The following is a 24,413-nucleotide window of genomic DNA, read 5'->3' as shown; positions in this document are numbered from 1 at the left end:
CTCCCTAATACCATACACAAAAATAAACTCAAAATGGATTAAAGACCTAAATGTAAGGCCAGACACTATAAAACTCTTAGAGGAAAACATAGGCAGAACACTCTTTGACATAAATTGCAGCAAAGATCTCTTTTGACCCACCTCCTAGAGAAAGGGAAATAAAAACAAAAATAAACAAATGAGACCTAATGAAACTTAAAAGCTTTTGCACAGCAAAGGAAAACATAAACAAGATGAAAAAGCCCTCAGAATGAGAGAAAATATTTGCAAATGAAGCAACTGACAAAGGATTAATTTCCAAAATTTACAAGCAGCTCATGCAGCTCAATATCAAAAAAACAAACAACCCCATCCAAAAATGGGCAGAAGACCTAAATAGACATTTCTCAAAAGAAGATATACAGATTGCCAACAAACACATGAAGGGATGCTCACCATCACTAATATTAGAGAAATGCAAATCAAAACTACAATGAGGTATCACCTCACACCAGTCACGATGGCCATCATCAAAAAATCTACAAACAATAAATGCTGGAGGGCGTGTGGAGTAAAGGGAACCCTCTTGCACTGTTGGTGGGAATGTAAATTGATACAGCCACTATGGAGAACAGTATGGAGGTGCCTTAAAAAACTAAAAATAGAACTACCATACAACCCAGCAGTCCCACTACTGGGCATATACCCTGAGAAAACCAGAATTCAGAAAGAGTCATGTACCACACTGTTCATTGCAGCTCTATTTACAATAGCCAGGACATGGAAACAACCTAAGTGTCCATCATCAGATGAATGGATAAAGAAGATGTGGCACATATGTACAGTGGAATATTACTCAGCCATAGAAAGAAATGAAATTGAGTTATTTGTAGTGAGGTGGATGGATCTAGAGTCTGTCATACAGAGTGAAGTAAGTCAGAAAGAGAAAAACAAATACTGTATGCTAACACATATATATGGAATCTAAAAAAAAAAATTGTTCTGAAGAACCTAGGGGCAGGACAGGAATAAAGACTCAGACATGGAGAATGGACTTGAGAAAATGGGGAGGGGGAAGGATAAGCTGTGACAAAGTGAGAGAGTGGCATAGACATATGTACACTACCAAATGTAAAGTAGATAGCTAGTGGGAAGCAGCCGCATAGCACAGGGAGATCAGCTTGGTGCTCTGTGACCACCTAGATAGAGAGGATGGGAGGGAGGCGCAAGAGGGAGGAGATATGGGGATATATGTATATATGTAGCTGATTCACGTTGTTATAAAGCAGAAACTAGCACACCATTGTAAATTAATTATACTCCAATAAAGATGTTAAAAAAGAAAAAGAAATTTTGATAAAGGCATTCTAATGGTCAGATGGAAAACTGAAGACAACTGTCTGGCTTTGCTACTTCTTTATTATAGTTAGGACTAGTGGGAAAATAAAACTTTTGGAATTATTTAGCTAGTTAGTGCTAATTTCTACTGTAGAATTTCACTTTTGAGTAAGGGATGCCTCAGTTTATTACAGTAGGTGTTTTCCTAACCAAAAATTTTAAACTATTTATGTAGACATTATAAGAGAACTTTCTATTTTAACAACGTTGTCAAACTTTTTAAAATGAAGAACTTTTAATCTTGAATTACTTTGTAATTACTGTGTAATTTTCACCCGTTTTTTCCTGTCTAATCTTTCCTCCCTCTCTTCTCAAAACAGATATTTTGTTTCCGAGCAGGCTCATCACCTTAAGTACTCCTTCTTCATACATGAATGTTTAAAAACCCATATATGTGTGTATATATACACACTCATTCCCCACAAATTAGGCTTTTCCATCTCTAGGCCTAATTTTATTTTTTTATATATGTATGTTCATTATGTATGTGCATATACTTAAATATAAATATGTGTATTTAAATCATACACATATTTAAAAATAAATATCTATAAAATTAAATAAATTCTCCTTTCCTGTCCCACCACAAGGCCCTTCTTTCTGGTGAAGTCTTCCTAACACTCAAACTTGTATAGGTCTCTTGATTTTCTAACTCCTTTATACATTTTTTTCCTATTACCCTAACTATTCTTCTGTTTTTGTATGAACCATAATTCCCTCTACTAACACCGCTAATGTGAGAACATTCTCAAAATTTAGTGCTTGGTTTTTTAGCCCAAGTAATATCATTTGCTTCATCTTTTATCTCTTTAGAGATGACTCTCAAATATGTACTTCTTGCTTTAACCTCTTTCCGAACTCTATTCCTGTACTTTTAACAGGCTGCTAAATATTTTTGACTCTCCTGTTAGCAAGTTCCCCCTCAAAACCTAAATTCCTTTTCCCACTCCAAGTTATACAAGCGCTTTGTTACTTTAGCCTGTTGGTTTTAATGATTTTTTTTTTTTTTTTGCGGTACGTGGGCCTCTCACTGTTGTGGCCTCTCCAGTTGCGGAGCACAGGCTCTGGACGCGCAGGCTCAGAGGCCATGGCTCACGGGCCCAGCCGCTCCGCGGCACATGGGATCCTCCCGGACCAGGGCACGAACCCGTGTCCCCTGCATTGGCAGGTGGACTCTCAACCACTGCACCACCAGGGAAGCCCTTTAATGATTTTTGTTAGGGGAATGAGCACATATTTTATAGTGTTGTAAAATATAAAAAACATTGGCCATTGAAGCTGGATGGAAACTACTCTCTGGGTGAGTGTATAACATATAACTGGGAGAGGGGAAAGCCACCACATGTAATGGACTCTGATGTTTTTATTCTTTTCACAACCCCTTAAATTGATTGCATGACACATGACTGCCTTTTGGAAATAGTGTTATAAGAAGTATAGTAAAAGTGTCAGTGGTAGAATCTGTGTGGTGGATATACAGATGTTCACTACAAAATTATTCCAACTTTGCTATATTTTAAATTTTTTAATATAAGCCATTAGAGGAAAATAAGTTAAAGAAAGAAAAGTACCTTAGGCTCATTTCCCGCTATCCCATCTCTTCCCCGGCCTTGGTTCCTGTCCCCATCCCACTACTTGGTTACACTTGGACCCTTCCCATCCTAGGATGAGACCTGACCCATCCTAGCACTTATTGCTTATCTCCTCTACTCTGCAGGATATCAGTAGACTAGTCTCTTCATATCTTCTAGTTTTTCTCTTGTGGTTCTGTCTGCCTTCTCAGTGTCCCTAAGTTTAAAACTGGCCTAAGAACTTTATATCTCCTGTCAATTCATTAAATATTTATGAAATGTATTTTCTGCATATAATGCCATTTGAGATACTGAAAAAGTATAAGGTATAGAGGTCCTTGAGATTTGTGGAGTTCCTGTAGAGAAGTGGTAGTCATTTAAATCCCAGTTTTACCACAGGTTCTTCAGAAACCACAGAGGTCAATAAGGAGAGCAAATAGACTATCCACAAACTGAAAACAGCACAACTGGAGCCAGAGAATACTACTACTGCTTTAATTTACATAGACATTTGTTATTTCTGTGTAAGAAAAATCTATAACACTTTAAAATGAACAGAAAACGACAGGAAAGCATCCATTCAAAACTGCTGTAAGAAGAAAGCATTTTTTTTAGATGATGAAATTATTACCCTGAAAACCACTATGAATCAAAGGAAAACTGTAACACAACATTACACATGAATTACATGTCATTAGGCAAGCATTTTCAAATATGACAAAACACATCAAATTAGGGCTTCTCTGGTGGCGCAGTGGTTGAGAGTCCGCCTGCCGATGCAGGGGACGCGGGTCCGTGCCCCAGTCTGGGAGGATCCCGCATGCCGTGGAGCAGCTAGGCCCGTGAGCCATGGCCGCTGGGCCTGCGCGTCCAGAGCCTGTGCTCTGCGGCAGGAGAGGCCACAGCGGTGAGAGGCCCGTGAACTGCAAAAAAATAAATAAATAAAAAAATAAAATCAAATTAGAAGTTCCAAAAACTCAGAATAGAAATATATTTAGGTTCTTGACTTCAAGGAGCTAATAATATTTTTATTTATGAGCTATACAGATGTGAAACTGAGACTGTAAAATAGAATTACTTTTATAGACTTCAAAGGTGCCTTCATTGACAACCTTTTCTAACCCTTCTTCTGTATCTCCCAATCCTGCCTCATTGCCTTAAACTTTATGAAATCTGATCCAGGGCGGCTAAGAGAAGAAGTGGTAGAAAAGCCACCATGAGATTGTTCATGGACTTATCCAGGCTGCAGTCTAGAGCTGCACTGTTCAGTAAGATAGTTACACATGGCTATTCAAAGTTAAATACAATGAAAAATTCAGACATTTTTGCTGAATGTCTGGTGAGAAAAATTCTCACCAGCCACATTTAAAATGCTCCATACCCCCATGTGGTTAGTAGCTACTGTATCAACAACACAGAAAGAGAACATTTCCATCATTGCAGAAAGTTCTATTTGTCATCAGTCTAGAGGGGCCTGCTCAGGTAGAAGATCTGCACATCTAGAAGGTGACCAAATATCCACGATATTGTGAGAAATTCTCACCATACAATTTTCAATATATTTCCCCCTCCTTTTTCTTAAACATAAAAAGGTAGCACGAGTGAAGAATAAAGGTATTGGAGGTAATTTCCTCACACTTAAAGAGAGAGTGGTGGGACTTCCTTGGCAGTCCAGTGGTTGAGACGCTGCGCTTCCAGTGCACGGGGTTCAGGTTCGATCCCTGGTCAGGGAACTAAGATCCCACATGCCATGCGGTGTGGCCAAAAACAAAAACAAAAACAAAAAGCAAAATAAAACAAAAGAGAGAGTGGTATTAGAATTTATAGGCTTTTTTTTTTTTAAAGCTCCTCATTCTCCAGTGTTCTTTGCTGTCTAAATTCCTCTACCTCCTATTCAGAGCTCTGCATTATCTGACTCTAACGCTGCTTATTTCCTATTGCTCCACAAGAAAATTCTGCTTTAGTCACAGAAGTCTCCCTATACCTTGCATGTGCGTTCAGGCCTCCTAACCTCATATTATACCGTTCCTTACGTTGCTTTGTGGCTCTTTGACACTGTTAACCACCCACTTCCCTCTTCCTTAAAACTCCTCGTGAGCCTCTTCTATAAAACTATCTCCTTGCCTCTCTGGCTGCTCTTCAGCCTTTTTCTCAGATTTCTCTTTCTTTACCTGCCTTTTAAATGTTAGCATCCCCCAAGGTTCTGGCCTTGGCTCTTTTCCTTTTGTCTTTTATTCTGTGCACATTTCCTGGACAGTTTTATCAACATCTATGTCTCAGTCTATATGATGTGTTTGTGTGTGTGTGTGTGTGTGTGTGTGTGTGTGTGTGTGTGTGTGTGTGTAAAATACCAATTAGAGTTTTCTGATTTGAAGCAACAGATACCAGTTATGACTAAGTTAAGCAAATGTGAATTTATTGGGATGCTATTTGGATACCACAGAACTGTGCTTAGAAATAAGGTGAAACCAAGGCATCTTATGGAGGCTAGAAAGCAGAAACTGTACGAATGGTCTCTTCAAAAGACCCATCTGGACAGTGCCCGGCTGCCAGAATGAATGTGTTCCAGCCATGTTCGTTCTTTTTGTAATTCTCAAGGCTCACATTTAAGGAGGAAGTTTCCCAATGACCTGATTAAGAATCCCACGAGACTTTATTAAATGAGGAAGAAGTAACTCCTCAAAGGAAATCAGATATTCTGTGGAAGGGGAAAAGATGATTGTAGTTAAAAACAAACAAAAACTAAATGATACTGTATGTACCTGTAAGTCAAGAATGTCTGTCTTTAGCCCATATCTCTTTTCACAGCTTCCCTTTCATCATATCCTGCTGCCTTTTGAACATCTCTACCAGAAAGTTCCTCAGTCATTTGAAATATAACATTTCTAAAACTAAATTTATAATCGATCCCTTTCTCTCCTGTTTGAAAAAAGAAAAGTCAAAAAATTAAAAACTAGATTTTTTTTTCCCCCTTGAATCCCCTTTGTTAGGGAAAGGCACTTATCTACCAGAACCCTAAAGTCATTAATGAAGGATCGCCCCAAGTGCTTGTTCCCACAGCTGCTAGAGATCACCAAATCTGTTTCTCCTGCCTCTGTAGAATTCTCTTCTATCACTTCCACTGCCATTGCCTTGATTCGGGCTCGCATTTGAACTGGAGTATCACAATACCATTGCAGTTTGTCTGCTTGCTTCCAGTCCACATGCCACACCCACTGCCAGAAGGATCTTTGTTCAAGCAGATCATGTCAGTCTCCTGCTTAAAAGCATTGCCTTCAAGATGATCCCCATGGCCATTTTTTCCTTTCTTTTTTTTTTTTTTTTTGGTTTTCCTTGAAGCTTTTTCAAAAAAACTTTTTATTGTTAAATATAACACAAATATGACAAGTACGTACAAGGTGATTTCTTCTTTTTTTTAAACCTCTGAGCTGCTTCCTCTGTTTTGAATGTTCTTTCCACCCCTCGCCCACCCGAGTTACTGCTGTGTCCTTCAAGCCTCAGCTGAGGTGTCATGTGGCCTCCTCCCAGGAAACCTTACCGACAGCAGTCATCCCTTTGTCCATTTGGGTGCTTCACTCTGTGCCTAACCTTTATGAATTCCTCCATTGTACTATAATGTGACTACACGTACTTGTTTTTTTCCCGTCAGAGACTATAAAATTGTTGAGAATATGTGTTTTATTCCCAGAACTTTATCCAGTGACTGACACTTAGGTGTTACTTAGTGAAGCTTGTGTAGTCATTTAAAGCGAGGGCCCTGTGAGAAGCCTTGGCCAGTGTGAACCCTGCATTGAGACCCAAGGTGGTCCTCTTGGAAGACTGATATCCTGGGTAGAGAGAAAAACCCCTCCAACTGATGATGCTGTACAGAATGGAGTGGCATTTGTTATCATCTCCTGTGTGTAGCTCAGTGTCAGCCCAGCTGTCAGGACTTGGAGAAACAGGAAGATTCCTTCCTAGGAGCACACTTGGAAGTTAATTATATGCACAACATATGAGGGAAACTTGTAGGATAAGAACAAGTATTAGCAGGTTATATTAATCAGACACACTTTTAGAAATTAAAGATGTTTGTATATTCATAGGAATAGTCTCAAAGGATTCCTTGAAATGTTACCAATCTCTTGGGGGTAGGATTTTGGCAGATCTTATACTATCTACTTAATTTTCATATAAAAAAAGTTTAAGTTATATTTCATTTATAATTAAAAAAAACAAAAAATACGCATTTCTAGCACAGGACAGGCTGTCTGTATCTCAGGAGAAGGTCAGCAGGACCTCTCTGCAACTGTGGGGCAGCCTCTGTTAACCTGTTTGCCAAGCCAACCTTTTCTGGAGAAACTCAAAAGAAATATGATGCCCCAGACTTCTCAGAGGAAACGATGAGTCCATGTAACCGAGGCCAAACAGAGACCTGGTGAAAGTTCTGTACTCCCTGTAAGGCTGACCAGCTGCATATTCCAGAGGCCAGCTACTAGAATAACTTCCCAGCTTGGCAGTGAGGTCAGGTGCAGTCAATGGGAGAACTTGGAGAAGTCCCAGAAAATCTGTGGAAACGGGAGACTGCAGGGACTCCAGGCCTACTGCAAAGGAAGTTTAAATCCTTTGGATTTCACAAATGCCTTAAAAATAATTGCACCGAGTAGTCCAGGTGAATCCCTGGGCCTTGCTGGTGCTCGAGATCAGCACCACCAGCCCTGTGCCCACTGCTGGACAGTCTTCAGATTGGGCAGAGATGATCCCAGGAGTGGGTCTCAACCTCTCCCAGCCCCTCGGCAGACAGTGGATAACTTCCAGACGTGGAGAGTGAGAAAAGCAAGGGAGGGCTTCCCTGGTGGCACAGTGGTTAAGAATCCACCTGCCAGTGCAGGGGACATGGGTTCGAGCCCTGGTCTGGGAAGATTCCACATGCCGTGGAGCAACTAAGCCTGTGCAACACAACTACTGAGCCTGCACTCTAGAGCCCGCAAGCTACAACTACTGAAGCCCACATGCCTAGAGCCCGTGTTCCACAACAAGAGAAGCCACCGCAATGAGACGTCCACACACTACAACAAAGGGTAGCCCCCGCTCACTGCAACTAGAGAAAGCGCGCGCACAGCAATGAAGACCCAAGGCAGCCAAAAATAAATAAAATAAAATAAAATAAATAAATTTATATATTAAAAAAAAAAGAGCAAGGGAAAAACTGTGGCTTTGAAGATAGTGTCACTAGGGAGGCAGAGAGCAAGGAGCTAAAAAGGACACCCTGAAAACTAGATGGAAAATAGAAGAAGGTAGTGCTTTAGAAGCTGGATGGTGTGGCCCCTGGAAGTGGTTCACCATGAAATGGCCAAGTTTTTTTTACTTGCCTGTGTTTTGATATCAATCCTGTTTCTTGCTCTGAACTATGATACTTAGTTATACCCAAACTGTTCTTTATTAAACTCTTTTAAGAGACCAAAAAGAAAAAAGAAAGTTAAATTGTATTTACACTGATTCAATTAATAGCTAAGAACATTTTAAAGAATTTTTAGATCTTCTTTTTAAAAAATATGTCTCGGGCTTCCCTGGTGGCGCAGTGGTTAAGAGTCCGCCTGCCGATGCAGGGGACACGGGTTCGTGCCCCGGTCCGGGAGGATCCCACATGCCGCCGAGCGGCTGGGCCCGTGAGCCATGGCCTCTGAGCCTGCGCGTCCGGAGCCTGTGCTCCGCAACGGGAGAGGCCACAACAGTGAGAGGCCCACGTACCGCAAAAAAAAAAAAAAAAAAAAAAAAAGTCTGCATTTCAGTTACCCTATTTTAATATAAACTGCCAGACAAATATATATATAGAGAGAGAGAGATCACCTGTTATGAAATTTATAGCTAATCTGACTTTAAGAAAACAATTAGATATGAGGGTGCTTTCCTGTGCTCATCTAAATCCAAAATAGTTTAGCAAAGGGTTATCTAGTGTTGAGGTTTTTAGATTATTAATCACATCCCTCTCCTCTTTGCATTATGAACTAAATGAAAAATAGTCACAACAGGTGGAATAAAAATAGTTTTATTTCTTTTTGTTCTTGTTAAAGAAAGTGTTAGCAGTATTTTTAATGAGAACAATGCTGTACTTCATTATTTTTTAAAATCTTGGTTGAATGCTTTGGGACACAGTGATTTGAAGATGTAGTTTCAAGTTCAGTTTATTTTAATATTTGGCTTAATGAGGTAGATACAAATGGAAAAATATATCATTGGATGAGTTTACTAAGTCACGATACTCATTTTGAAATCCTATCTACCAATTATGCAAAGGTTTTTCTTCAAATTTCAATTTTTTTTTTTTTTTTTTTTTGGCCACGCTGTGCAGCTTGCAGGATCTTAGTTCCCTGACCAGGGATTGAACCCCTGCCCCGGCAGTGAAAGCGCCGAGTCCTAACCACTGGACCTCCAGGGAATTCCCTAAATTCCATCCTTTTTTATTTCAAATAGTGATTCTCCAAATTAATCAAAAGGAGTTGCATTTTCCTTTTTTAAAACACGGGTTTTTAAAGCCCATTGAAACTCTTATTGGAAGAATTTTGCACAGGGAAAAGGTTTTATTTCTAAATGTTTTACACTGAGAAGATAATTTTTATAAGTGGTGTACATCATTTTCAGCAACAAAATTATAACTGTGGTAACATTTCAAAACATCCATTTTCACGTGTTGTCTCTATAGCATAAGTGTCTTTTTGAAAGCAGTTTATTTTTTATTCATTGTTAAAATTTCATCTTTACCCTGAAGGAACAAAATTAGGTGTGTTTATTATTTGGAAAATACCTTCTTAGTAGGATATTATCATTAGCACCCAGCATCATAGAAAAGGTCAGCAAACTTGGGACACTTAACCTTTTTCAAAAACAAAAATGAGTAGCCCATCAACATTGCTGGATGGCTTAAGTCTTTTTTTTTTTTTTTTTTAAAGATGGCTGTATCTATCTTTTTTTTTTTTATGTTGGGGGTAGGAGTTTATTAATTAATTAATTAATTTTTGCTGTGTTGGGTCTTATTTTCTGTGTGAGGGCTTTCTCTAGTTGTGGCAAGCGGGGGCCACTCTTCATCACAGTGCGCGGGCCTCTCACTGTCGCGGCCTCTCTTGTTGCGGAGCACAGGCTCCAGACGCACAGGCTCAGTAGTTGTGGCTCACGGGCCTAGTTGCTCCGTGGCATGTAGGATCCTCCCAGGCCAGGGCTCGAACCCGTGTCCCCTGCATTAGCAGGCAGACTCTTAACCACTGCGCCACCAGGGAAGCCCTGGATGGCTTAAGTCTTTTGCCACCAGTAACCAGCAAACCCCTGTATGATACAAAGGGTGGTTACATCTTGTTACAAAATTCTATAAATGTTCTACTTTTTAAAGGTCTTGTTTTTATTGCTTTTATACATTCTATAGCAAGTAAACTGTAATATGTTGTGATAAACAGAAAGATTATAAATAAGGTACCGCTGTCAACCTCTGCATTCTGGATCTTCTCTCAGATTCCGTGGTTTGTGATATGTGACTAGACTGAGTGAGGCACCAGGTTGTTGATATGTTAATTAAGCTTAATTTCTCCCTTATGTTTTAGATTATGCTATAAATAGAGATTCCGACTTCTTTTCCCTGCACCCCTGTGGATATTATGTCCCCTTGGGGCATGTACATCTTCTTTTGGAGGTCTCTGGCTCCATCGCAGTGCATAGAAGGTCCTCTGTGATTTGGCTCCTGTCCACCTCTCCAGACTCACTGCCTGCCTGTGCCTTGTGCTCCAGCAGCTCCAAATGGCTTTTTTGTTCCATTATGTGCCATGTTCTCTCCTCTGCCTAGAATGTTCTTGCCTCATTCCTCCTCCCCTCTTCCACTATGCCTTTTATAGCTCAGATCAGGGTCTGTAAGGAGCCTTTCTTTGCTGCCCACCTCGACCTCAAATAAGTATCCTTCTTTGTGCTCACAGAGTAGTCTGTGTATGGCTCTGATACTGTATTTCTCACTGGTGTTTTATTATGCTTATGTCTCTCTCCCCACTGCAAGTTCCTTGAGGGTAGACACCAGGTCTTAGCTTACAGTTTAGAGATGTTTATGACTGACTGAATGGGTCAGTCATTTACTTCACATTTGCTGCCATAAAATTTCTTTCCAAGGAAGACGTTTGACATATTCATTGATGCCTACTTGAAACATGAGTGTACAGTCTGTTTAAAAATCCTGTTCCCTCCACAGAGAACATGCAATGTTAAATCTTCTATTCAGTGCCCCGTTTTTTAAGTTGGCATATATTTCCCATCTCTTTTTCAGTAGAGAAATGTATATGTGTATTTTTCTTCTCTCTTTTAACCCCATAACCTCTTAATCGTTTTTTTGGCTTTGCAGGCTTTGGATGGATTTTTCTTTGTTGTGAACTGTGAAGGGAGAATTGTATTTGTGTCAGAAAATGTGACCAGCTACTTGGGTTACAATCAGGAGGAATTAATGAATACCAGTGTCTACAGCATACTGCATGTGGGTGATCATGCGGAATTTGTGAAGAATCTGCTACCAAAATCGTTAGGTAAAAGAAATGTGTTTTTTAAAAGAATATGAACTCTCTATAGCTTCCCTTCACATAATATATATAATATATTATTATTATATTTATAATATATAGTATTATCCTAATATATATAATAACGTACTAAAAATATTTTAAAATTTAATTTCAGCCTGAGATTAAATATGGAGGAGTGTCATCAAATAGCTGATAGAGAGCATTCCTTTTACCCTCTTCCTCTAGATTATGCCACAATTATGTGACAGTGTTAGGAGGCAGAGCAGTTAGTTGTCTTGCCACAAGAAGCTTCTGCTTGGAATTCCCTTTGTTTTCCATTTTAATTATGTACAAGGAAGAGACAAATGTATATAATGTATCCTACCACCTTGCTCAAAGAAAAGAAAAGGAAGGAGGGAGGAAGGGAGGGAGAGAGGAAAGAGGGTAAGGAGGGAGGAAGGAATACCCTTCATATTACATACTTATTAAAATTAACATTTTTGGATGTGAGTGGTTTCAACTCAGTAGTTCTAAGTATGGTTGGATGGGTTGTTCACTGCTAAAGGAGCCTAGCTGAGAGTATGGATGGGGCCTGATTTCCGGCTTGTGTTCTATTCACTAAGCCATGTGCCTAGTCTTTAGCCTGTATGTGCTCCAAAAGTTGGGGGAGAGTCTTGGCTAGAAATCCTATGTAACTCAACGAAACATGCAAATAAAATGTTATCCATAGCTCTTAATTTTCTGTGTTGTTCACTCGATGAAGTGGAAGGCTATTTCTTCTTTGAAAAGAGTAGTATGTGTTTATGGTAACTGGAAGCCTGAAACAATTTGTTCCTCTTAAAATCGCTAGTTTGATACTTGAGTTACCAAGGAGTCTTAATGTGTTATAGAATTTTAGAGTGTAAGTGACTTTGGAGATAATACAGTGGATTCCTTTATTTTAAAGACAAGGCGAAGATTAAGCCATTAACCCAAAACTCAGAGCTAGTTCAAAGACGAACCAAGACTCCGTACTCCAGTATAGGTTTGTTTCCATGATTTCCTCTAACAGTTATAGAGTGATGAGATAGTAAAAAGGAAGGAGGTTCAACGGTGAGGCTCTGGTAAGAAATCTGTTGGGAATGGGGAGAGAATAGCTGAAAAACCCCTCTGACTGCCACCATGGTTTGAATATAACATTGTAACTGGGAAATGGTGACCCGCCACACAGTGATTCTCACTTGAAATGTACAGTTATCTTCTCTATAACTGAATTCACTTTTCTTATACTGAATCAGGTAACATTTCTGTTTTAACAGTCATTTTTATGTAATGATTACCCACTATATTCAAGGCATTGTAGCATGCAGACTGTGCAAATAAAATAAAGAGCAAGAAAAAATGATTTAAGAAACCAAGATTGGTCTCTGTCTATTCTAAATATTTTTTTTGAGTCACAGGCTCATATGAAAAACTTGGACGCCTCCAACCAAAAGGGTGCACACACACACAAGCCATCCTTAAGCATCCATGCCTACCAGGTTAAAACCCTTGCCTAACAACAGACCTGTGATTTTCAATCATTTTTTTCATTGCCAGGGTATAACAGGAAACAAGTGGAAAAGCTCATTAATTAACTGCTGTAAAATTCTGAGCAAAAGAGCAATAAGCTATTAACTTTTTAAAGCTATTAACTTTTAATTTTGTCTTTATCTGTTTATAAAAGCTGTTAGTGAATTAAGGTTATTTGTAAGACCTTATCTTTGAGGGAGGAAATCCTATACAATTTCTTGCAAATTTTACATTTTTCTAATTGGTAAACATTTAGCCTTGCTAAGGAAGATAAGTATCCTATTCCCTCAGGATAATGTTGGATCTGAGGAAGTCTGTCTTTTAATCTGAGTAGCTAATTAAGCAGATGAGTAAAGGTATGTCTTTTGTATCTTCAGAGTTTGTACTTTTTCACCTTTTTCACAGGCATAATCAATCTTTCTTTCACAGTAAATGGAGTTCCTTGGCCTCAAGAGGCAACACGACGAAATAGCCATACCTTTAACTGCAGGATGCTAATTCACCCTCCAGATGAGCCAGGCACCGAGAACCAGGAAGCTTGCCAGCGGTATGAAGTAATGCAGTGTTTCACTGTGTCACAGCCAAAATCAATTCAAGAGGATGGAGAAGGTAAAAACAAAGGGTGATTTTAAGCTGTTTGACTGCTTTTTCCATGGTTTTAGGAACAGAGAGGAAATTGATTATAAACTGCCTTCTTCAGATAGTATTTTTGGTTATTATATATCATAGTGGCTATTCAATTTGCTCTGTATTTCTTAATACTTAAGAAAAAAATTGCTAACATCTAGAATTACCCATTTAAAATGCCCCCAAATCCTCAGTTTTAAGCTGACATTCCCACTAAAATGTCAAATTCAAACCAACTTGCTGCCTAGAAATAAGAGCTGTAACTAACTGCTGCCAGTTGGAAATGTACCAGATGCAGCAGGCTGTTGAACAGCTCTGATTTTTAGAAAGTTTCAAGCTTAGAGTATATGGAACACTGGAGAATAGAGTTAGTATTTTTGAGGCCATACAAGGTAATTTATAAGGAGAAAGCTTATGAACAGATGAAAACACTGCTGAAGCTCTAATATGAACAGGGTATGAACATGGTATTAGTTAAATTTGTTACAGTGGATGAGTTTTCCATGCAAGCTTAAACTGAGCTAAGTTAAGAACACCACAAATTGGAAATTGGAGTAAGGACTAGGGAAGGTAGCAGCCGAGAAGTCAGTCAGATGCAAAAGAGGCCGTGTATGTAGTGGGTCTCACCACAGAATGGGTGCCACAATCAACTGGGGACTTTTTACAAAATACACATGCAAGCCTGTCTTATATGACTGAAATTCTTATTTAGTTAGTTGTGTGATATTGCGTGTAACCTCTTTAAAAAATTTGGAAATGGGACTTGCAAAAAAAATTACAGATCCTAAAAACATAGAAGTCCTCTGTCAAGGGCAAAATAATGCTTCTTCAGAAACAACTAAATGTTTTTTTCATATGATAAATTATTCTCTGCACAGTGGTTATAGGAATAATCTTTGTAGCCATTAATGAATATAGGAAACGGACTAAAAAACTGTATTTTATAAACCACTATGTTGCTTAAATGTAGCCAAAACTACTTCTTCAAGTTGTTATCATCCAAGTACTTGAGATGCATCAGTCTCCTCTAGTTTATGTAAGAACATTCAATGGGAAGGGATAATTTATTCTAACTAGATCTCTATCTGGAGCTGCCAGTTTTTAGTTGCGAGCAATTTTATTTCTAATATTATACTGTTAGATCAGAGTGACTCCAATATTGTGTCAGATCATATAACATGTACTGTTTTTATAAAAACCATTAATGGCAGGTGGTAGATGTGAACCACTTTCTACCCTCTTTCCTTCAATTTCCCCTTCTTGTTTTGGGCAGATTTCCAGTCATGTTTGATTTGTATTGCACGGAGATTACCTCGGCCTCCAGCTATTACGGGTGTAGAATCCTTTATGACCAAGCAAGATACTACAGGTACTAGCTGCAAAATTCAGAATGTTCTCTCAGTATTAATGATGTGACTATGCCCTTAAAACTAATTGTGTCCCTCTGTTCTCTGCTGTTCAGCTTCTGTTCACTAGTCCTGTACAGAAAACATTTCCAATGTGGTCTTGATTCTGTGCATTTTAGATACTGTCATCATTGTTATGGCAGGGTGCTGGGAGAACATTATTTGTAATTATGCACATATCTATATTCTGATTATAAGTTATTTTTCATAATCTATGGAAAGAAATTTGGCAATGTAGATATTAATGTATTTGTTTATAAACAGATACAAAGAAGTGGTTTCAATACTGTGCATAAATACGTCAGGCTATTTCGTTTTGCCTTTATTCTTTGTCTTTAAATTTATTCAGCACATACTGATTGAATTCCTAGAAGTGTCTGTCACTATGTGTGATTGCTCAGGGTGTACCTGATTGAGCAAAAAGCAATGATATAATAACAGATTTGTACTTTTTTGATGGAAAAGGTGTGAAATGGTATAAGGGAAACTAATAGGGAGGTCCTATTTTTAAATTAGCTGGTTAACAGAAGGCCTGTCGAGCTGATATCGCGCCCGTAGGCTCCAAAGGATGAGGCTGTGCCAGCTGTGCAAAGTGTGTGTGTTGGAAGGGCGCGTTGGGCGTGGGGCATGGTGCAGAATGGGTGCTCCTGACTGAGGAGACAGAGCTGCAAAAAGCCCTAAGACAGAGGAGTATGTTAGAACTGGAAGAAAGGCAGTAGAGCCACAAAGTGAGTAATAGTGAGCGTACCTGAAACTAAGCCCTTCTTTTTAAAGGCCTACTTCAGATTTGATTTTCAGCAAAAACAAATTGTTACTGTTCTTTATAATTTATAAAGTATTTCTCATATACTGCTTAATCTTTTTTGTTAATTTTTTAAATTTCTTAAATTTAAAAAACTTTTTGGCTGCACCACACGGCATACAGGATCTCAGTTCCCTGACCAGGGATCAAACCCGTGCCCCCTGCAGTGGAAGTGCAGAGCCTTAACCCCTGTACCACCAGGGAATTCCCCTATATTGTTTAATCTTATCTTCACTTTGTCATGTTGGGTTTTCATACTTTTACATCAATCAGAATTGTATATGTGTTACTTACCACTCTAGTCTTAAAATAGAGATAGATACTATAGATAGATTTTTTAGCAGACCAAGATTTAAAAAATCATTTCTACTAAATTTTATTCTTTGTGAAAGTTTAGTTTTAATGTACTTTTTCACTTTACCATTGTTTACAAGATCCTGTTACAATATTTTATTAATTTTTTAGTCCCAGAAATCTAATATTCCTGTATTGTGTGCTTTATTCTTGTGTTCTTAAAGATAAACTCCCAACTGCTCTTACTAAAGAGTAGGTGGGGGGGCTTCCCTGGTGGTGCAGTGGTTGAGAGTCCGCCTGCCGATGCAGGGGACGCGGGTTCGTGCCCCGGTCCGGGAAGATCCCACATGCCGCGGAGCGGCTGGGCTCGTGAGCCATGGCCGCTGAGCCTGCGCGTCCGGAGCCTGTGCTCCGCAACGGGAGAGGCCACAGCAGTGAGAGGCCCGCGTACGGAAAAAAAAAAAAAAAAAAGAGTAGGTGGGGATAAATTAGGGCAGAAAATATTGGTTTGGCCAAAAAGTTTGTTCAGGTTTTCCGTTACATCTTACAGAAAAACCCGAACGCACTTTTTGGCCAACCCAATAGAATACAACAAAGAGAATGTCTAGGAGCTTGATATCTAAGGGTAGTAATGATCAATTACTACCCTTACAGCATCTATTACAGTAATGATCAATTACTACCCTTACAGCAACAATTACAGCATCTAAGGGTAGTAATGATCAATTCCCATACCTTTATTCATTCACTTTTTGAGTCTACCATGTACATGTTCCTTTCCACTTTCCACCGATGAACAACACTGGAAAAATTTAATAAACCCTTACTGAAAATCCAAAATATTATTGCATGAAGGAAAAATAGGGTCTATTAAAAAATATAGCTGGGGCCTCCCTGGTGGCGCAGTGGTTGAGAGTCCGCCTGCCGATGCAGGGGATACGGGTTCGTGCCCCGGTCTGGGAGGATCCCATATGCCGCGGAGCGGCTGGGCCCGTGAGTCATGGCCGCTGGGCCTGCGCATCCGGAGCCTGTGCTCCGCAACGGGAGAGGCCACAACAGTGAGAGGCCCGCATACCGCAAAAAGAAAAAAAAAAAAAAAAAAAAAAAATATAGCTGGTCTTTTGTGTCAGTAAAACCAAACAAGGGTTCGAGAGATAGCAGAATAAAAGCCTGTTGGAAAGGGGTGATGGTTAGGCCACAGAATAAATGTGGGAGACAAGGGAGGCCTAAAAATTATAAGGATAATTTAGGAACAGTATATTTCAGCTTTTCCTCATATTGCATTTCTATAAATTGAATCCTAAATTAGATTGTTTTAAAGAAGACTGTACTTTTCCATAGGAACAATGTTATAACTGATAGTTTTGTTTCTGACCAAGCACCCAGCATTAAAATCTTAGATACACTTGATTTTAGAATAAATTTATAAAAATTAAAAAATTAAGCTCTGGATCATAAAGTAATTATAAATCTAGAGGGAACCTCAGAGATTACAGAATCTAGCCTGTCCATTTTATAAATGAGGGAATGGTGACTTTTCTAAAACCAGGCAGCTAATTGCTGAGGGCAGACATCTTTAGGCCCTAATATAGAACTCTTTCTTTATATTGCATTGCCTTCCAGCGACGCACAATTTAAAGGGCATCACTGTACTGCACACACTTCTTACACAAAAGATACCAGAGAAAATATAAAGAAAATAGAAAGATGCCAGAAAAATATGAAGTATTCTTTTTTTTTTAACATCTTGATTAGAGTATAATTGCTTTACAATGGTGTGTTAGTTTCTGCTGTATAACAAAGTGAATCAGTTATACATGTACATATGTCCCCATATCTGTTCCCTCTGGCATCTCCCTCCCTCCCACCCTCCCTACCCTCCCTACCCCACCCCTCTAGGTGGTCACAAAGCACGGAGCTGATCTCCTGCTGCTATGCGGCTGCTTCCCTGAAGTATTCTTAAAATGTAAAATTAGCATCATATCATAGAGTTGATTTAGATAAAAAATAATAAACTAGCTACCGTAAGTATTAGATATTTAATTCCTTAAGTTTTAGTAAGTGCTTTCAACTCTACATGGAGTGGTTCATGTCCCTTAAACAAAAAGAAGTTTTCTACCAGGAAATGTTGAACAGTGGTTTATTTGGTTGGTTGGTTGGTGAAACTTTCCTCTAGCAAGGAGAAGTATTCTAAATCAACCTATTTATGATTCTCTCCTAAGATACTCATTGCATTACTGATCATTTGTTACCATTACTGATAATTTAATCACTTTCTCCCCTCCAGTCCCACAATTACAGACGTCCTTGCTCTCATGTGGGTTAATACTGACCTTGAACACATAAACACAAACACACATGCCTCACTTAGTCACTGCATATGAGGAGTATTATTGCATTTGAAGATTATATAATAGTGGATTCTCTGCTATAACGAACTCTTAGTCTCTTATGTGATGAGACAAAGATTGAATGATTAAAACTCTTAGAAAATCTGAAATTATCTGTAGTTTCGATCACAGTGTTCATCAGGTTTTCCCCGAGCTGTTCTAAAATTACAAAAATTCCCTCATTTAAGTTTTAATTTATTTTCTTTCTACATTTATGCCAAGACTTGGGTGACAACCTGATCAGACATACTTGGTTATATTAGATTCAAGACCCTACGTTAAAGAGGTCTAATAAATACTTTATTTGTAAACAAACCAAGAGAAATATATAAGGAAAGGATTAGTTAAAATGAAGAGGCACAAACAGTGCAATAGATTTGAGTTGATTGTGTGAAAAAAGGGAAGATGAGGAAAAGACAACCAGGCATTCACAGAAGAGGAAACTTGAGTGGTGAATAAACATGAAAAATGTTCAACCTCATTAATCAGGGAAATACAAAGTTAGACCATAACCATTTTTCAACTACTAATTGTAAAAAATAAAGAAGCCCAACAGTACCAAGTGATGGAATGGATGTTGGACTAACAGTAACTCTTATATAAGAGTCTGGAAAACAGTTCAGTATTATAAAGTTGAACATTCACATAACCTGTGTCTCAACAGTTCTCTTCCTACATATGTACTCTAGAGAAACTCTTACACACATGCACTATGGAAAATGTGAAGATATTCCTAGCAGTATTGATTGTAATGACAAAAAACTGGGAACAATCTAGATAGACAGGAGAATATAAAGACAGAGGGATGTGACAAGTGAGGAGTACACACATAATTGAATAATCTTGATGATATTGGTAATGTTCAAGTTTTGAAGTTGGATGGGGCTTTGTAAATTTTCATCTTATTAATCTATTTCTTAATTTATATATATATATATACACACACACACACATACATATATATATATCTTACCAATATTACTTTGTGTGAATATAAGATTGCATAAAAAATAAAATAAAACAGATCTGAATAATCACAAACTGGATTAATTGGCTCCTGATTAAGAAATAATTTGCCTGAATTCTTCCATAGTCATTTAGGAAACTTATTCAAATGTGATAACAATGTCAAATCGCCACTAAATTTTATAAAGCGTATGTTCTGTTTGCAGAATGCCTAGCAGATCTTAATGTTCTCACTTGTCTTTTTCTGATTGTCCTTTTTTTGCCTTCAGTCTTTATTCTTAAATGCAATATTGTCTATAGCCCAAGAGGAGGTAGGAAAGGAAAGGCTTCCTTACTTTCTCATATTCTCTTCACTTAATTATTGGAAATTAACTTAAACCAAAATAATATATTTCATCTCTGCCTCCCATCCCCAATAAGTGATCCAAACATTAGTATATGTAGAGAGCAGGATCCAACGAGCAAGCCAGAGGAGTTTGACCTACATTAGTCTCTGCAGCTTCAGGTCTTTATGATATGACTTTACCACTTGATTGGTATTGAATTTTAGGATATAATATAACGCACTCCAAGGCAAAAACAATTTTGTATTATCATGTCACTGATATATTCCATTACCATATGTTATAAAAATTAATAGTGCTTTTGTCCATTAAACATTGGAGAGGTGGCAGAATATTTTTTCGATGCAGTTGTTAGTTTTGAAACATGAATGACTTGTATCAGGAGGCTCTCATAAATGTAAACTTTCATTCTTTGTATAGGTAAAATCATCTCTATTGATACTAGTTCCCTGAGAGCTGCCGGCAGAACCGGCTGGGAAGATTTAGTGAGGAAGTGCATTTATGCTTTTTTCCAACCTCAAGGCAGAGAGCCATCTTATGCCAGACAACTATTTCAAGAAGGTAAGGTTTTTCTCTCTCAGCTGTTTTCATTAACCTTGCTCTTTATTAATATTGAATAATTTATATAGAATTTATGGCTTGATAAGTATTCTTTCCAAATTACAGTTTTTGCAATAATCAGTTTTAGGAAGGAAGAAGCGGGTAAGCAAAGTAATTCATGAGTGGATCCTGAATTTTGGGATGCACATTATAAAAAACAGGATATCATGTGGTGGTCACTCATTCATTCATTCATTCATTCATTCAGCAGACACGTATCAAGTTCCTCACATACACAGAACACTATGTAAGGTGCCAGGGATTCAGTGATGACAAAGCAGGGTTTTGCCCTCCAGGAGCTCAAAATCTGTTAGGAGGATATATGACAGTTTTAAAGATCAGTGTGGCCTGGGCTATAAAAGAGGTATAACAAAAGAAGGAAAAAAATTAATTCTGACTTGGACAATCAGGGATGGCTTTAGAGAGGAAGTGATATTTTTGTCTGGCTTTTGACGATCACTCCCAGCAGAACAGGCATGTCAGAGGGCTTCTAGATAATACAAATCTATATCATGCATGTTTACTTCATGACTGTTACAGTACCTGACTCAGGTTGAAGTTTCAAGTTAAAAATATGTCACATGAAATTATTAATTAATAATTGAACAACTGCTGTGTCATAGTAAGTACTATGGGATTATGAAACAAGTATATTCCCTGCCCTTAAGGAACTTAACAGTATTTTAGGAAAGATAGGGAAAATTAACTGAGAGTGAAGGCCAGAAAGTTTGTAAAGATTCAGATATAAGGGGTTTTGATATATTTTAAAATATTGTCATGTAATTATGGTAGCCTAATACACCTTTCCCAGTGTAATTTATTCTGTAATCTCTAAGTAAATAGTTTGTCTGGAAAGAGACTCTTTGTATGGCTATTCCTGAAAAACAATTTAAAAAATATTTTTCATTATTCCATCACCTTTCTTAATTTTAACATTTTCCCGTTAGGTTTCTTAAGTTTACAGATGATTTTCCATTCATTCCATTTTAGGTCAGCTGCTTCCTAATGGTATGTGAAGGAAGCAGCTTGATTTTTTTTTTTTTTCAGGAAGCCATCTGTATGAATCTCACTAGTCTGTTTACTTCTGGGACAGCTTCCTACAGACTAATGGTTCTTCAGTTGGCCTCTTACTAGACTGTTACCATCCCCAAAGATGGTATTTCAGTGGATATGACCAAGAAGTTCCCCAGGCAATCCTGAAGTGCAGTCAGGTTTGGAAACCATTACAGAAAGCAGTTAATGCCATCCACTGGTTGCAAACTTTGTGACTCGCTCTACCAGCAATAGCACTTGACTTTTGCATAAATGGGAGACTCAGAGCACTGTCTTCACTCATTGCCTAAAATGCTGCAGTATATGATACTCTTCTCTTTGATTTTTGCCTTGACTTTGTAAGTTGAACCTTCCAAGGCTTTCCTTAAAAGACTTTCAATTTTATTTGCCTATAATTTATATACATTTTGGCCAAGGCAAAGCAGGTGTAGATTATTGTCTCATTGTCCAAATGTCTAGGCTGCCCATAGACGTGATTGAGCCGTGGTTTAAAGTATATGTTTCTAAACCATTGGAATTCTCTATAAAATAGACTGATTAAAGTATAATAAGTAACTAACCTATCATTAACATATGAAGTGAAACAATTTAGAGAGAAATGTAAAGAAATATAATTCAACACCTCTTCTCCATTACTCATGTCTTAATGTCCTTTTCTTGTACTTTTTTTAGAAAAAAAAATTCCTCAATAGAAATAACTTTTTTCTCAGAATTAAATTGCCCAGAATTCACATGACTGATTCTAGTGTTTTGGAGATTCTGGACAACTTGGCAAACAGTGTTCATGAATCGAGCACATCTTTTTCTTATATGTTATATTCAGCAGTCAAGTTATATTCAACATCAAGTTTGAGAACCACTGGTCTATCAAGAATGGAAAGAGATGTAAATAGCATTTGCAGTTTCCTTGCTGCCTCTGCACTGAGGGACAGTGTGAAAGAATGAAACAAATTATGCCACTATATCCTTGATTTTGTGTAAAACTTTTAAAATGTAAAACCTCTATAGTAATTGATATTTAGGCAAGAAAATTTGTAATCCATCTGTCTTTTTTCCTGCCTTGAACTTACCTTTTGAAGGCAGCAGCTGGTATAAAATCCTAATATGCATTAAAAATTTAAGTTCTTACTTTTTAAGAAATATTACCTAAATATGTGGCTTGCTCAGTGGTTAATTGCAAGTTTTCATTCTTGGACTTTGAAAACGAGATTAAACGTTAGTATTTGTGTGAAAAAAAAAAGATTTAAGTTCTTAGTTTAGTTTTTCAGCTGCTTTTGACAGACAGCTCACAGACTGCTTTTAAAGGGTATTGACCATTTTATTTTCCAGAATCAAATTTGAAAACACATTTCAGCCAAAGAATATTGTGGAAGCATTCAGGATGAACTAGATTAAAGCAGTGGTTATCCATTGAGACTGGGGGGGAAATGGGTATCAGGACCACCTGAGGAACTTTTTAAACTGGGAGGAAGATCATAAAGGTATATAGTTTAGAAAAGCTTCCTAAGTTCTGTTCAAATTCAGAATCATTCTTTTAGAGAAAAGTCTAGGTTAAATGCTTCCCTAACGTCCCTGATAAGATTCATTTTGGGCAGTTGTTAAACCAGATTTCTGGACTCCACCCACACTACTGAACCAGAGTCTATAGTCTAAGATGTTTTATTACAGAAAAGTTTGGAAAACATAAACATAGGTTCCACAAGATATTAATAGCTATAACTAGGAAATGATGTTTCATGCTGAATTAAATATGGGAAATATTTCAGTCTCCACTTTTGGGGATTCATAAGACATATTTAAGGTATTTAAGTTTCTGGGAGGTTCTACAATAAAGGTTCATGTTTGACTTTGTTACCCAGACTTATTTTTCCTCAGAATACTTTTTCCTGTAGCACATCTATTAGCACTTGAGGAGAGTAGTAGTCATGGGAAATGCTGGGCTAGATAGCCTAGAAAAGTTTTATGAAAGTTCTATTTACCTATTATCAATAATGTAATGTAATATAATGGATCATTTCTTCTCTTTGAAAGATGTCCATGATACATTGTTACATTAAAAAGTAGGCTAAGAAAGCATGGCATATATAGTAAGATCTCATTCTTGTATATCTATTTATCCAATATTAGAAGACTAACAAAATGTTAACAGTGGTTATCTCTGAGTGGTGGGATTATCCAAGTTTATCTTTACTTACTCTTTGTTCATTTCTCTGTTAACTTTATAATCACAAAATAAAGTTATTTTCATTAAAAAAAATCATGAGACAGTTGGAAGGAGTTTGTAGTATCAATAAGTTTGGAAGTGTTGCTATAAAACATAAGTTCCCATATGAATGATTAACCAGAATGTCCATGTTCTGTATAACAGAGTTAACTGAAAATCTTTTTTTTTTGTCTAACTTTATTAAAAATATTCAAAATATGAGTTTATTTTCCTTTTTTAGAAATTTTGGTATACTGAATAGAGTTTACACATTGGTGACTGAAAATCTTAGAGCATCTAGGGGTAATTTTTTTTCTTTATCTTAGTAACAATTTTTAAATTGCATTTTTCTGCATATATCTAGGGAAATATCAAAAAGAAAGAGAAATCTCTTACAGCATTGATCTGTAGTACCCTGCCATACGTTTTAAACCTGCCCAGTTGGTTAACATCAGTAAGGCATGCTTGTTGAGGTTATCTCAGCACCAAATTAGGTGGAGTCAAAAGCCCAAATAGCTCTACTTCTATAGCTGCCATGACCAGAGAAAACAGTTTCCTTTGCTCTGTTTCCTGGCTCTGTTGAGGCCTACTCTGGGGGGACAAAAGCAAGAACGATTTTGCCCTTTTAAAGGTTCTTTGAAGAGTTTCTGGGGTGGCAATACTACCACATCAATAACTTCCCTCCTCGCTAAGTGTTCTAAAAAGTTTAGAAATGGACACAG

The 24,413-nt window shown here is 37.8% G+C and overlaps 1 protein-coding gene across 11 annotated transcripts in view; it reads left to right on the top strand.

Annotated features, from left to right (window-relative positions):
- The window catches only part of NCOA1 (nuclear receptor coactivator 1), a 264,180-nt gene that overhangs the window by 169,875 nt on the left and 69,892 nt on the right, over nucleotides 1-24,413 (top strand). For all 11 annotated transcript variants that reach the window (XM_081254782.1, XM_081254783.1, XM_081254773.1 and 8 more), the window contains 4 exons: nucleotides 11,302-11,479; nucleotides 13,436-13,615; nucleotides 14,907-15,002; nucleotides 20,256-20,396. In XM_081254782.1, coding sequence (XP_081110908.1) covers nucleotides 11,302-11,479; nucleotides 13,436-13,615; nucleotides 14,907-15,002; nucleotides 20,256-20,396 — 595 coding nt within the window. The remainder of the gene's footprint in view (nucleotides 1-11,301; nucleotides 11,480-13,435; nucleotides 13,616-14,906; nucleotides 15,003-20,255; nucleotides 20,397-24,413) is intronic.

This window comes from Mesoplodon bidens (genome assembly GCF_964165515.1).
Source record: "Mesoplodon bidens genome assembly, chromosome: 14".
Taxonomy (NCBI): domain Eukaryota; kingdom Metazoa; phylum Chordata; class Mammalia; order Artiodactyla; family Ziphiidae; genus Mesoplodon; species Mesoplodon bidens.
This window is presented reverse-complemented; position numbering and strand designations above follow the sequence as displayed.